This window comes from Pituophis catenifer, unplaced genomic scaffold (genome assembly GCF_029215685.1).
Source record: "Pituophis catenifer annectens isolate HBS135680 unplaced genomic scaffold, rPitCat1.0.hap2 SCAF_1, whole genome shotgun sequence".
NCBI lineage: Eukaryota > Metazoa > Chordata > Lepidosauria > Squamata > Colubridae > Pituophis > Pituophis catenifer.
The window spans coordinates 88,222,536-88,235,282 of record NW_027256881.1 but is presented as its reverse complement, the minus strand read 5'-3'; the positions used below and the strand labels follow the sequence as shown (position 1 = coordinate 88,235,282).

General features: G+C 37.5%; 2 protein-coding genes across 6 annotated transcripts in view; both read right to left on the bottom strand.

Annotated features, from left to right (window-relative positions):
* MAP7 (microtubule associated protein 7) overlaps positions 1 to 6,702 on the bottom strand; it is a 103,170-nt gene extending 96,468 nt beyond the window's left edge. For all 5 annotated transcript variants that reach the window (XM_070932687.1, XM_070932689.1, XM_070932688.1 and 2 more), the window contains exon 1: positions 6,599 to 6,702. In XM_070932687.1, coding sequence (XP_070788788.1) covers positions 6,599 to 6,689 — 91 coding nt within the window. In that variant the 5' untranslated portion in view covers positions 6,690 to 6,702. The remainder of the gene's footprint in view (positions 1 to 6,598) is intronic.
* Positions 6,703 to 8,986: 2,284 nt separating this feature from the next.
* MAP3K5 (mitogen-activated protein kinase kinase kinase 5) overlaps positions 8,987 to 12,747 on the bottom strand; it is a 109,829-nt gene continuing 106,068 nt past the window's right edge. Inside the window, exons 29-30 of the mRNA XM_070932686.1 lie at positions 12,224 to 12,300; positions 8,987 to 10,472 (exon numbers count right to left, since the gene is read on the bottom strand). Coding sequence (XP_070788787.1) covers positions 10,406 to 10,472; positions 12,224 to 12,300 — 144 coding nt within the window. The 3' untranslated portion in view covers positions 8,987 to 10,405. The remainder of the gene's footprint in view (positions 10,473 to 12,223; positions 12,301 to 12,747) is intronic.

Genomic DNA, 12,747 nt, shown 5'->3' with positions numbered 1-12,747 from the left:
CATCAAGAAATAAGGGCTGGAGAGAATAACAGGCAGCTTTTGGGGAAAATAGCTGATTTCTAATTCATAGTCATATCCCCCCTAGTCAAAATCAAGATTACAGCTATTTTGAAAGGCATTCAACAGCATGTTTCAAAATTCCAAATGCGCTCACCAGGTTTAGCGAAATCCATCTGACTTCCACTCTCTTAGTTGGAATGTTCCTCTCCTCCTTTAGAAGGGGTACCAGCATTCACTGGCTAGTTTGTTTAACATGGTTGTATTTGCTTTTTCTCAAAATGTTCCATTAACAAAAGACATGTAAGCTGGGATCAAGAGAAGCTTAATCAAATCAAAAACCAAACTGCTAAGCTGCTTTTACTGCAGAATTACAAAGAAATAGATTTTACTATTCTGCATATCATTATAAGAATTTAAATGCATTAGCCACCATGTTAATGACAGGCATGAAATTAAATCAAAGCAGAGCCATATGTTAAGATGCAATTTTTACTTTCATCAAATATGAAACAACATATTTAAGCTTCTGAATGCAACTTGCTGCACAACATAGAAATTAAAATTTCCTATGGCTGATGAGTTTCTGTTTAAAGGCGTCCAGCAAAGAAATCCCAACAACGTTCAAAACAGTCAAACCATCTTATTGTTCTGAACTTTCCCTAACATCCCATCTGTCTTCCTGTTTAAATTTCTTAAATGTTTTCTGCAATATTGCTAATACTATTTTGCCAACATTTTTGGAAGACAAAAGAAACTTCAAGAAGAATGGATAATAGATAATATTCCCTTTCCCCTCTTGTGGGAATATCCACAAGTGGAAGCTTGTTAAAACCGATGTTGCCATGAACAAATGTCCTTGGTGCTCTTTGTGAGTGTGGATGTTTACTTGCAGGCATTTCATTAGCCAACTAGCTAATAATTTCAGTGCTAGAAGGGAGTAGGGTTTACCTCCTATTTTTGTACAGTAGCTTGCCCTGTCAATGTTGATGGGGATGTTGTTTTCACTTTGGTACTTCCTTCTTTAGGCAATTGTTTTCTGCTTGATTATTTGTCTGATGTAGTTCCTTGATTGGGGTATTGATTGCTGCTTGTTGGCTGCTGTTAATCCTGGAGTTAATTCCTATTTATCTAAGTATTGATTGATTGGAGAGGAAGTATTCTGTCTTTTTGTTTCTTTTTTAGCTTTTTTTATTGTCTTTTTTGAATGGTGTGTACATATTGGTTGATTTGTCTGAGTGCCAAGAACTTCCAACATTTTTGGATTTAGCTTGGACTAGGATGCTTTACAGTTTGCTGATTGAAACTATGATTAAGTCCGTCCATGTGAAATTAAGGAATTTTCATTGTGTCTACCGACACGCTTCTGATGTATTCTGCTACTCTTCTGTTTATCTTTCTTATATAATGGCTGCAGCAGTCCTAACGCTGTATGTTGTGTGTCCTGTTTTTTCTTCCTGGGCTGCTGGGCCTTTTGGTTTACTTAAAATACTTTGGACAGGTTGAATTGGTTTGTATGCCATGGTGTTGCTGGTTATAATAATCTGTTGATTGTTTCTGAGATGTTTTTGATGTATGACAGTGTTATCTTTATCATTGTTTGTGTTGGTTTTGCTGCAGTAGGTTGAGTGATCAGGCACTTTTGGATAAAGTTGCATGGATAACCATTTAGTTGAAATATGTTGTATATTTTTTTTTTCTGGTGTTGTGTGTTGCTGCAATGCATTTGTCCTCATCTGAATAATGTTCTTACGCAGCTCTTGTGGGAATTTGAGTTGTTATTTGAGTATAGGAGTACTTGGTTAGTGTGGTTCATTTTTGAATAGATATATCTTTCTAAACTTCTCATCATTTTGTCTGCTAATGAAGATATCCAGGAAGAATGATGTGTTATTATTTTCTTCTTTCAATGTGAATTTTGTTCCTTTGAAGATGTTGTTGATTGTTTCATGTGTCTTCTCTAGTTGTTCCTCTTTTATTATGACAAAGGTGTGGTCTGCATATCAGATCTATACTTTGGGTTATATATATGGGAGTGGTATAGGTGTTATTTTTTTAAAAAAAAACTGCACTACAGTCTCTGCTATGAATCCTGAGAGTGGTAATCCCATGGGTTGCTCCTCTGATTTGGTCGTATATTTGTATATCAACCTGAAAGTAGGTAGTAAGGCAGAAACTGATGAGGTCCATGATTATGGGTATTTAGATCTTAGTGTATTTGCTTAGATTCGGGTGAGTTTTTAAGTACTGCTGCCATGGGCTCTTTTGCTAATTCTGGCTTTTAGATCTAAAAAGTGCTGTGACATTGAATGAAACCACAATCCTTTCTATTATTAGGTCTTTGATTTTTCTGGAGGAACTGTACTTGAGAATTGATAGAATATTTGCTCCCTCTCTAAAATGACCAAACTTTTTTTCCCTAAATTTTTTAACTGTGTTATACATTGGGGTTGCTGGTAACAATACAATGGGACAAAGAGGTATGTCAGGATTGTGTACTTTGGGGTGTCATAGAAGCGTGGGGAATGGATCCACTGCTTTTTATCTATCACCGTCCTCCTTTTGTGATTTGATCTTTCTTGGTTAGGTTGTTAAGGATTCTTTTTATCAAGTTGTTTGGTTTGCCTATTGGGTTGGTGCTTACTGGGTGGGATGTAGGTTTGTCTTCCAATAATTATTTGGGTTTTTTTAGATACATTTGTGATCTGTCCATAATAAATATGGTTCAGCTTTGTCTTTTGGGATGATGATGATGCTTTAGGTTTTTGAGAGCTGTTCTGTTCTCTGCTATGAGTTGGTTCTGATTTTGTGTTCTTCTGCTATGAGGAGTGATGTCTACCTCATGTTTCCTTGGGTCTCTGTGTCAAGCCTTAATTGCTGCCTCTAAGGCTGCTAAGAATTCTGATTAGCATCATCTATGTTGTAGTTGAGGCGTTTCTGTAGGATATTGTATTCTGCAGTGGATAATGGGTGGCTGGACATGCTGACAACCCATTGTCCAGACAGCCTTCTAGAGTTTAGCTTCTCAATATTCCCAGATTCCCAGCCACCATATTTTACATAGCAAAGTACGGCCAGAGTCTTCGGTTCTTACAAAGCCCAGTGATGCAGATGGACATTAATTTTGAAAAGGATAACCAGGGCTGAGAAGTCAGCTATTCTAGATACAAGTTTAACTGAATCCACTTTGGATGGATCAAATACGTTGATACACAGATTAAATTATTTCGAATCCCAAAATTTAAATGCTTACAGAATTGCCTCCCCTAATACTGGCTTTCAGATTCATCTGCTTCTGAAGAAAAGCACTAAAAACGCAGAAAAACAAGCTATTTATCAGCTTAATGCTATGCACTGTTAGGAATCACAGGGTATTTCACTCTGCATAACAGCAGATTATTAATGCATACTTGTATCTGGCAGAATTAACCTCTCATTCTTTCCACATTAAGGATTTTAAAAAGAAAGGAAGTGTGAATCTTATCTTAATGCCCTAGTTCCATTTCTATTCCTTCTGAAGTGCTTATAACATTATTAGGCTGTCTCACTATGTAACTTGATTCCTGACCCTAGTCTACACAAATCTTGAGCAAAACCCTTTTCTGAAAGTCTTTCTTTGATCCCAACGATCAGACTTTTCACCAAAGCCATATGACATCCCATTGTCTCAAGCCATTACAGTCCTTTCACTTTTCTATATCATTCGCCTCCTATCCAAAAGTGAGTTGAAATCTTTCTGTGTAAGGGTTTTATCGCTTCTACATTTTGTATCGTATTTATACTAGCAGCATCGTTTGACACTAAATGAATCACAGCAGTGGCAAGATTTCTCTTTCTCATTAAAAAAAAAAGTTTGACTAATGTATGTGATGAACAGAAAGGGCAAATTAATAGTTATAATTATTTACCTGATTGGGTGAGAAGAGCTTTCTTAGATGTATTGATTTTTATTTGCGTTATATTACCTTCCCTCTCCTAAACATTCTTATTCAAAACTTTATTTTCAACCTCTCTGGAAATTGTTTCAAGAAAACGACTGTGTTTTATTTAATGATAATACAATTTCTGTATGCCAAAATTAAAAATCCTCCCAAAGCATGGAACAGCACACAAACAAAATAGTGAATGACAAAGGCAAGGCTTACTTCAATATTTGATTTCACCAATATAATTATGGCATGAATAGGAGTAAACACGGAAATACAAAGATGCCCAAACCATCTGTAATGCTAGTCACACTTAAAACGAGAACACAGTGAACATGGAATTGGCTATTTCTGTTCTGAAAGCTAGCACAAATTAAAATGTCCAATCATTAATCACACACAGTATGCACAGCTTTGATAACTGTATTTTTGGATACAAGTCCAAATTTATTGCTATGAGTCATTCCAAGCGAATTATCCAAGCATATATTTCCATACACGCAGTTTGAATGCAAAACACATACCTGCCTTTTAGCAGAAAGCTTTCAAATCTGGTTAACCACGCTCTATAGAAACTGCTGTGCTAAAATCTTACACTCTCCAAGGACTACCAACCAAGTTAAAACAAACCTTGCAAGAAAAATGAGCACAGGATCCTAGTGATGATGACTTAAACTAGGGCGCTGTATAAATATTTTAAAAATTAAATGCAAAGTTACCAAAAGCAGAAAGTGCTGTAAATCACTGCTGAGCCACAAATCTATGGGGTAAGGATGAACTGCAAATGGAAGGTCTGACATGAGGCAGTCTGATTGGGTTTTATATTCCAAATTTTCAAAACCTGAACTTTTGTCTCAGTAAAAATATCAGTGACTTATTTTCTTGTAAAGCTAGAGATGAGAATGAAGTCTGCAAACACCCAGTTCATTAATTAAAATGAAAACCATCTCCAGTTTATTCTCATGTTTCTCCAGAGTATTCAAATTCACTGAGAAGCCCTCAAGGAAGATGTGAGGGGGCAAATGAATATGTAGTCTTCAGCAGGCTCGCTACAAAGTTGTTTCTCTCAGTTAAGGCTGCTTGTAACTAGAATGTCTGAATGGTGCCACATTAAATAGAACAAGAAAAATAAACAAAGTAAATAGGTTTACAGGTAAGGTTTTCATATCTTGGCTGCAAAAACAGCAGTCAGACACTAGAAGGCAGTAAAGAATACAAAAAGTGCTAATCTGAATGTTTGTACCCCAGATATGGCGGTCCTGTCTATTTCAAGATGGGAGCCTAAAGTCAGTTGTGAACAGCCAGTTGTGGAGTGGTGACATCTTCTGTGATAAAGATGGTTTCTATGGGAAGAATTATAAAGCTGATTTGCTCGTATGCGGAAATTAATCCATGTGACAGTAAGGATGAACCAACCTCAAGCCACAATTCCTTTTAAAAGATCAGGTGATGATATTGAAATATAAATTGCACCAGGGAGACATTACGTTTTATTATCCATGCCAAGTCATCTTGAGCATTACAACATGGCAGGATAAAGCCACTGCTCCACCTACAGGACTGAGTCACAAGCATATATACCATATTCCTTTTTGGGGAACTACGGTCAATTCAATGCAAATGACAGGTGTCTGCTTACCTTCCTCCTACAAAGCTGAATGCAAGCCTGCTTTTGAACAGAAATGGCAAATTTCAGGTGAAACAGCCTTTTCTGCCTTTGTTTACACAATTTGTCCCCCTTTTTCAAGAATCAATAACAGGGAATTCCACTCTTTTAACATTTCATTGAAATAAAGATTCGACCAAAATAAATATTAAGATTCCAGGGAAATATGGGGATCTGATCCAACATCTTTGAGCAGTACAATAAACAGAAGGAATCCCCACTGGATTTGATAGTTCCTCTGTAGGCCTTCCTTTAAGAGGCACAAGACAAGGTAGTACAGAAGCATTTTCGACAGGTTTGAGTTCCCTGTCCTGGCATCTCTGTAACAGAAGACTACATACAGTTTACTGAATTAATTCGTAAAGGCATAAGATACCTTGGGGGGGGGGAAACGAGACATCAGACGGAACCAACAACCCTTATTCCAGGGCTTCTGTCACACAAGCCATTTAATTCAGAATCCAATCTGGGTCGGTCAACTGGGATCGACCTAGATCGGATCCTGGCAACATTATCCAGGTATATTTGCCTTCATTCGCGAAGCCATTAATTCCCTTTGGAGATTCACACTTTCCTTTAGTCTGGGGATTATTATTTTTTTTTATTATTCCCGATGATGACATCCGAAGCAGCATCGCAGTTCGAGTTAACAATAAAGTTGCAAACCACGAACCATCATCACCATCACCATTCAACGGAGGGCCAGTTCTCCTTCCCATATATAACATATATATATAACATAACATATATCACATATATAACACAACAAGGCGCCGCTGCGTTCTCCCTGCTGAATGACTGGCGCGCCACCAGCTCGGAGCGCACCTGGTGTTTACAAGTATCGGCGCCCTCCGCCTTCTCCATAACATCCGGATACGGTCCCGGACGAACCGGTCTCCGGAAAGGGAAGGGAGAGAGAGAGAGAGAGCTTGGAATTCCCAGGTGCGCTTCTTCCCGGGGCCACCGGTTCGGGAAAGGGGAGAAGGGAGCGGGAGATGGGTGGACGCACCTGCTTCGGCGGCAGAAGGAGCTTCGCTCCGTTGGTGGACGGCGGCGGCAGCAGCAGCAGCGGCGGCGGCGGGGGTTGCCGACTCCGCCATCTCGCCTCGGAGAACTCTCGGCCGCCCCGCCCCAACAGCGCCTCTCTGCCCCACCCCCGGGGAGGGAGGGAAGGACGGAACGTGGCCCGGGCAGGTGAGACGGAGAAAGCAAGCGCGCGCGCGCGCGTCACGGCAGGCTGCCTTTGCCCGGCTGAGGGAGATCAAAGTAAGGATTGGCTCCCGGGGGTTTGTTCGCCCTGCAAAGCGCCCTCTGGCGGCCATGTCAAGGGTGACAGAAAAGCGACGTGCCGATGCTCCTTGTGGGGAAATATCCGACTTCGCAGTTTTGGGGATGGCTGCTAAACCACGCACTCAGCTTTCCGCCCGCCGAATGACAAACGGACAAGCCGTCTTTTAATTCCAGGAGTAACTATATTTTTGTTAGTTTGGGGTTCAGGACAACCGTGCAACCCGGGAAAAAGCACCGGATAAGCATTTCGTGCTTCCAGGCAATGCCGATTCCCTGACTGTTTGCAGACTTAGCCTCGAGATGCAGTAAAAGGTGGAGGAGCGTCGATGGCAGAATGTTTCCTTTTATGCAACTGCTGGGAGATTTGCTGTCAAAAACAAAAAGGTTTCTCCATCTGAAACCGAACACGATAGGTCTGCTTAATATATGTTTTTCTGACCAGTGTCGATTTCATATATGTTTTTCGGCTGCTTTCCTCGAGTCTGCGGCTTCACTAATATCATTCCCTATATTTTTATTATTTATTTTAGCGTCCCTTGGTGGCGTCTTAAGTCATCGCCGGTTATATATACATTGGCGGAGACATATTTTGCACGCGGTTTTTCGCTCGAGCTTCTTTGCGGACGGTTTTATATATTTCTTATATATATGTATGTCTTATATATATCTTATACATATTTTTATATATGAGCTCTTATATATATATAAGAGCTCATATATAAAAACTCATATATAAAAACTCATATATATGTGTGTGTTTTATATCTATATCTATATCTATATATAAAACCGTCCGCAAAGAAGCTCGAGCAAAAAACCGCGTGCAAAATATAATGTCTCAGCCAAGAGCAGCTGCTAATTAAACTGGAAATCCGTTGGCCGAAATCTACAAAAAAAATACTCGATAGACACGATGAGCAGTGAACTTTTGAATGAATTGGTGTCAAAGTCAAGGGAGGTCGAGCGCGCGCTGATAATGGTAAAACGTTTATTCCATAGGGGCGGTTGTGGTAGCAAGTTAATCAACTACAGCTTCCAACCGAAGGAAAGCATCGTAAATGATATTGAAACAACGTCGAAGAGATAACGCACAGTATTTTCACCAGGAAGTGCACTTCGATTAGGATTCATTTTAAATAGACTTCCTGTTCTTTCAGTTCTTATCAGATTAAAATGGATCAGTCAGTCTTAAACTGTTCATTGTTATGGGCTTAAAGGGTTCTTTACGGTTTAAATATTTTTTCCAACGTTTTTTAGCATCAATTCTTCCAACAAATGTTAGTATGCCTCTTAGTATTTTTATTTTACACACCAGTTTTATTTGTGGGAGTGTTTGCAGGGCTAAACATGAAGAGTCTGCAAAACCAGAGGACTTCAAAACCTACATCTACTGTTTTGCTTGTTTGGGATCTGTTCTTTCTTAGCCATATCCCAGTCTGGAGACCACCTTGATGGCACTTCATAGCTCATAATGGAGAATGTATTACATGTAAATATCATTGAAATGCTTACGATATCTACACTTGAACTGATAGATATTCCCCAGTGGTTTTCATGTAGACATTAAATGGGAGCAGACCGAAAGTAGAATCCTAAGGAAAAAAATAAAGTAAGGATTTTGGGCCAGATCTCATCCTACCACCAACACTGGCTTTATGGATACCCTGTACCACTGTTAAAGAAACACAACTCTAAAGTCTGAGGAGACTGCAGCTGCACAGGTGTGCAAACATGTATATACAATCGTTAGGGCCCAGAATTGAGTATGATCTTGAATGGCATATTACTTGGGTACACTCCAAAAAGGAAGCAGGGCAAAGATTAAAAATAAATAAATTCACCATCAATATATTATCACACCATATATATTTACCATAATAATGTTTCTGTGTTAACTCACCAGCAACCTTTGTAGTTGTAGTCTTCAATCAATAACCGTTTTGAGTATTATATACAATCCCTGATAATCGCTGTGTAATTGTATACTACAGCAACTCCAGATAGTAATTCTTTCTATTTCTATTTTCATTCATTTTACCATCATCTTAATTTCCTTCGTTTTTAAAACTGTAATTTGGTTTTAAAATAATCAAGAAATATGCCCACATTTTGTATAATTCTTTATTTCTTAAATGTGTATCACAATGGATAGCTTTAAAACAAGCTAACAGTACTATATGTAATTCAGGCATATGTAACTGGTACAGTTCAATAATACATAAACAACACTAAAAAAGACACAAATACACCGTAGACTGGGATTTAAGTTACTAAAAATAAAACAATGTGACATTTAAGAAAGGATTGTTAAGTACCAAGTGGTGTAAAGGTCAGCATACTACAAGGAAAAACTATCAAATATGTTCTACATTATCATTTCACTTATGATTTCCATCTCAGTTTAGAAAAACGTCCAAGGATCTTAAGCAAAACATGTAGTCCTCAAAAGGCAATACTCATGGGTCTTTGTCTGCAATACCATGAACCTTTCACTTCAAGAATGCTTTGGACTGCATCCAAAACCTCTCATAAATGAACAGATGTCTCTTATTCCAACTAAGCTAAGGTCCCAGAAACACCATGCCTAACACAGGCCCTGGTTATAAACATTAACCTGTAAAGTTAATTTTCACATTTGATTTTGTTTTAGTAATACAGAGTTGTATACAACCTTACAAAAGTCCTGTATACAGAATGTTTAACTGATTGTGAAGGGAGACTGAAGTATTATGTGAATACTGTAATCTAATCAACTAACTCTTGGGAATTGTAGGGGGCTAAAGTTCTAGTCAATTGTAGGCAGATAAGGAAATGGATTTGATAAAGATTAATAGAGCACTAACTCTCTTTCCCTATTTTTGATACAGAGATAAAATTGTAGAAAGGCCTTGCAAAATCAGAGCTTTTTTAGTCACTCTGTCATTTTCCTTTTCACCTCTCACCTTGCTAATTTTTTAAAATTTGATTTTCATATGAGGAGGAAGCAAGCAGGGCATGTTACCTCGGTGACCCTCTATGCCAGGGCTGTCAAACTCCCAGCCCCTGGGCTGGATGCGTCATGCGCTGGCCATACCCACGCCCAGTTTAGCGAAGGGGGAAAAAGTCCCGATTGTCATGTGATGACGCCGTGAGGCCGTGAGTTTGACACCCCTGCTCTATGCAGTGACTGAAGCTCTACACTAGGTCGCTGGTGATCATGCACAACTGGTGTAGGGGTTTCAATTAAGTACCTCAGGATTCCCTTGGTCAACCATGTTATGTGAATGTGGCTAGTAGTCTGGATAGGACTAATTTTGTTAAATATTATGTTAGAAAAGGAGAAGATTCCTGAAAATATATAAGATAAAATAATATTTAATGTTGGAGACCATTTTTTAAGAAGAATAGGAATAGTTGCAGCCAGAAAGCTGCAGTGTTCTTTAGCAACAGTAAACAAATACTGGATTAAAGTGCAACAGCTTCTCTTGGGGAAAAAAATCCTGCAGGAAAGATCCTGTTTTGTGTTGAGATGGAAGAATGCCTGTGCTCAGGGACAAGTGTGCTTCTCTCGAAAATCAGAGATTGCCTTCCACAGCGTGCATATAATCCCACCTCTGTAAACAAAATAAAAATAAAGTCATAGCAGTTTTTAGTCAGTATCAAGAATCATAAAACACCGGCTACAGTAAAAAATAAATATGCATAACCAGATAAGTGAATTTTAACAGCTATATTTATACAGCATATTGGACTTGCTCATTTTTAACCTTGGCTAGTGTTTTGGTGGCTGATCATGTATGAACCCAGCTCATTTGACTGTTTATGATTCAACCTAATCTGCAGATTCAGAAAATGGGTTAATCCAGTAATTAAATTATGCAGTCACTAATTTTAGTTCCTACTAACGTACAAGTGAATTATGGCGGGAAAGTGGGGGGACTTTCTCAGTCATGGCATTCTGTTTCTGGTATTAATGACTTTTCTGCACCAGGCTGCTTCAATTCACACATACATTTTATATTTTTTTAAAAAATGTCATGTCTGCATATGGTAACAGATTTTTATATGCTGCTGTCCTTATTAATATATTCTTTCTTTCTATTTCAAAAAACCTCTGTAATCCTCTCAGAAAGCTCGAATTAAGCTTGGTAGAAATATCCCCGTATCTTTTTTTCTCTCACAATGTTAAAACTTGTATTTTAGCTTAAAGTCGGTGCTTTAAAAATACATTTCATTACCTTTCCAATCTTTTCTAACACTCAGTATCCAGTGGCTTTAATTCTGGGGAACAGACTGGCCTATTACCATTTCAGCAATGCTGAACTTGTAATTAACTGAACCCAGCAGTTATTTTCATATATTAAAAAAAATCAAATATACCATTTCACCAAGGCAAGCTTTTTATAAGCTGCCTTAGGCTAAGGAATATATTCAAGAAGACAGAAAAGATATGGGAAGGGGGAAGGAAGTCAGAGATTGTGGTCATTTTTATTTAGTTAAAAGCAACAAATGAGAATGGATGTACTATGATGATTTGCATAAATAATTTAGCAGTTGCACTGTTGCAAAAAAAGCTATTGTAAATACCAACGTGAATGCTTATTTATTCAATGTTCCCTAGCCCTACCCTGTTTCCCCCAAAATAAGACATCCCTTGATAATAAGCCGAATTGGGCTTTTGAGCACATGGCAATAAACCCAAGCGCTTATTTCAGGGTTCAAAAAATATAAAACAGGGTCTTATTTTAGGGGAAACACAGTATTAATTGTTCATCAGCATTCCTAAAGTTTATTTTAATTATCAAAGTTATGAAGGGGTCTTGGCTAAACGGTATTTGTCATATTGCTCTTGTTTGTATTCAGTTTTCAATTGGAAGGTGTGGTGACGTCTTAGAACTGATCTACTGGGGGTGGATTTGGGAACAGAAAAAAAAAATCTGTTCTTCAAGCAAAGGCTGATTTGTAGAACATTAAATGTAACTCAAATAAATATTTGAAGAACTTAGAAGCCAGAATGCTTGTGATTGGGCCTGTCTAATCAAAACTATGTCACCTTATGCACAAAGTAACATTTTTTAGATTACAAAACTAACATATGCTCAGCTACATCTGTGTGCAAAGTGGACTCATCAGGTTTTTTTTCTGTTTCCACATACTGTATAGCTATATACTTGATATGTATAATGCTTTTTCTCTATATTATAATAATTTTATGGAAAAATCTCTTAGAATATATGCACAATTTATTATAAATGTAAAAAATAAAAATAAAGTATTTTTTATTCAATATTTGAACTACTCTTTAGAGTTTTCATTAAATAATTATCTACACGCATAGTATAAATTATTTTTAAAAAATACTTGCCTGAGTTTAAGGCATTTTAAATCATCCCTGGTAACATAGCAGAGTACATCCGTCAATGTGTATTCTTCTGCTAGAAACTAAAAAAATAAAGAATTAGTAAAAGTTATGCCGATGGAGCTGTAAGTTATTATTCTGTTTGTGCACTTGGTTTTTTATAATATGCCTGATTAATTAAAAATATATTTGTCTTGAAATGTGCATTGTGGTATCAAAATGTTTAATACAGTATACATTTATTTTATGGCACATCACATTTTATCACTGTTACAAAAACTAATTGATACTGAAATGAGCTGAATTCTCAAGGTCAGCCACTACAAAGAAATATAATCAAATATTAAATGAATGAAATAATGCTATTTAGAACTTCCCGGATTACTGATGTAAAATGTAAATGTAAAATGTAAAAGTAATACATCTAAAATGTTCTATGAAAAATGTTTTTGACTACTTTTTTATTGTTGTTTTCTAACTTTTAAAACTTGTTTTCTAACTTTTATTAGGAAAACACTCTGAAAAGATTT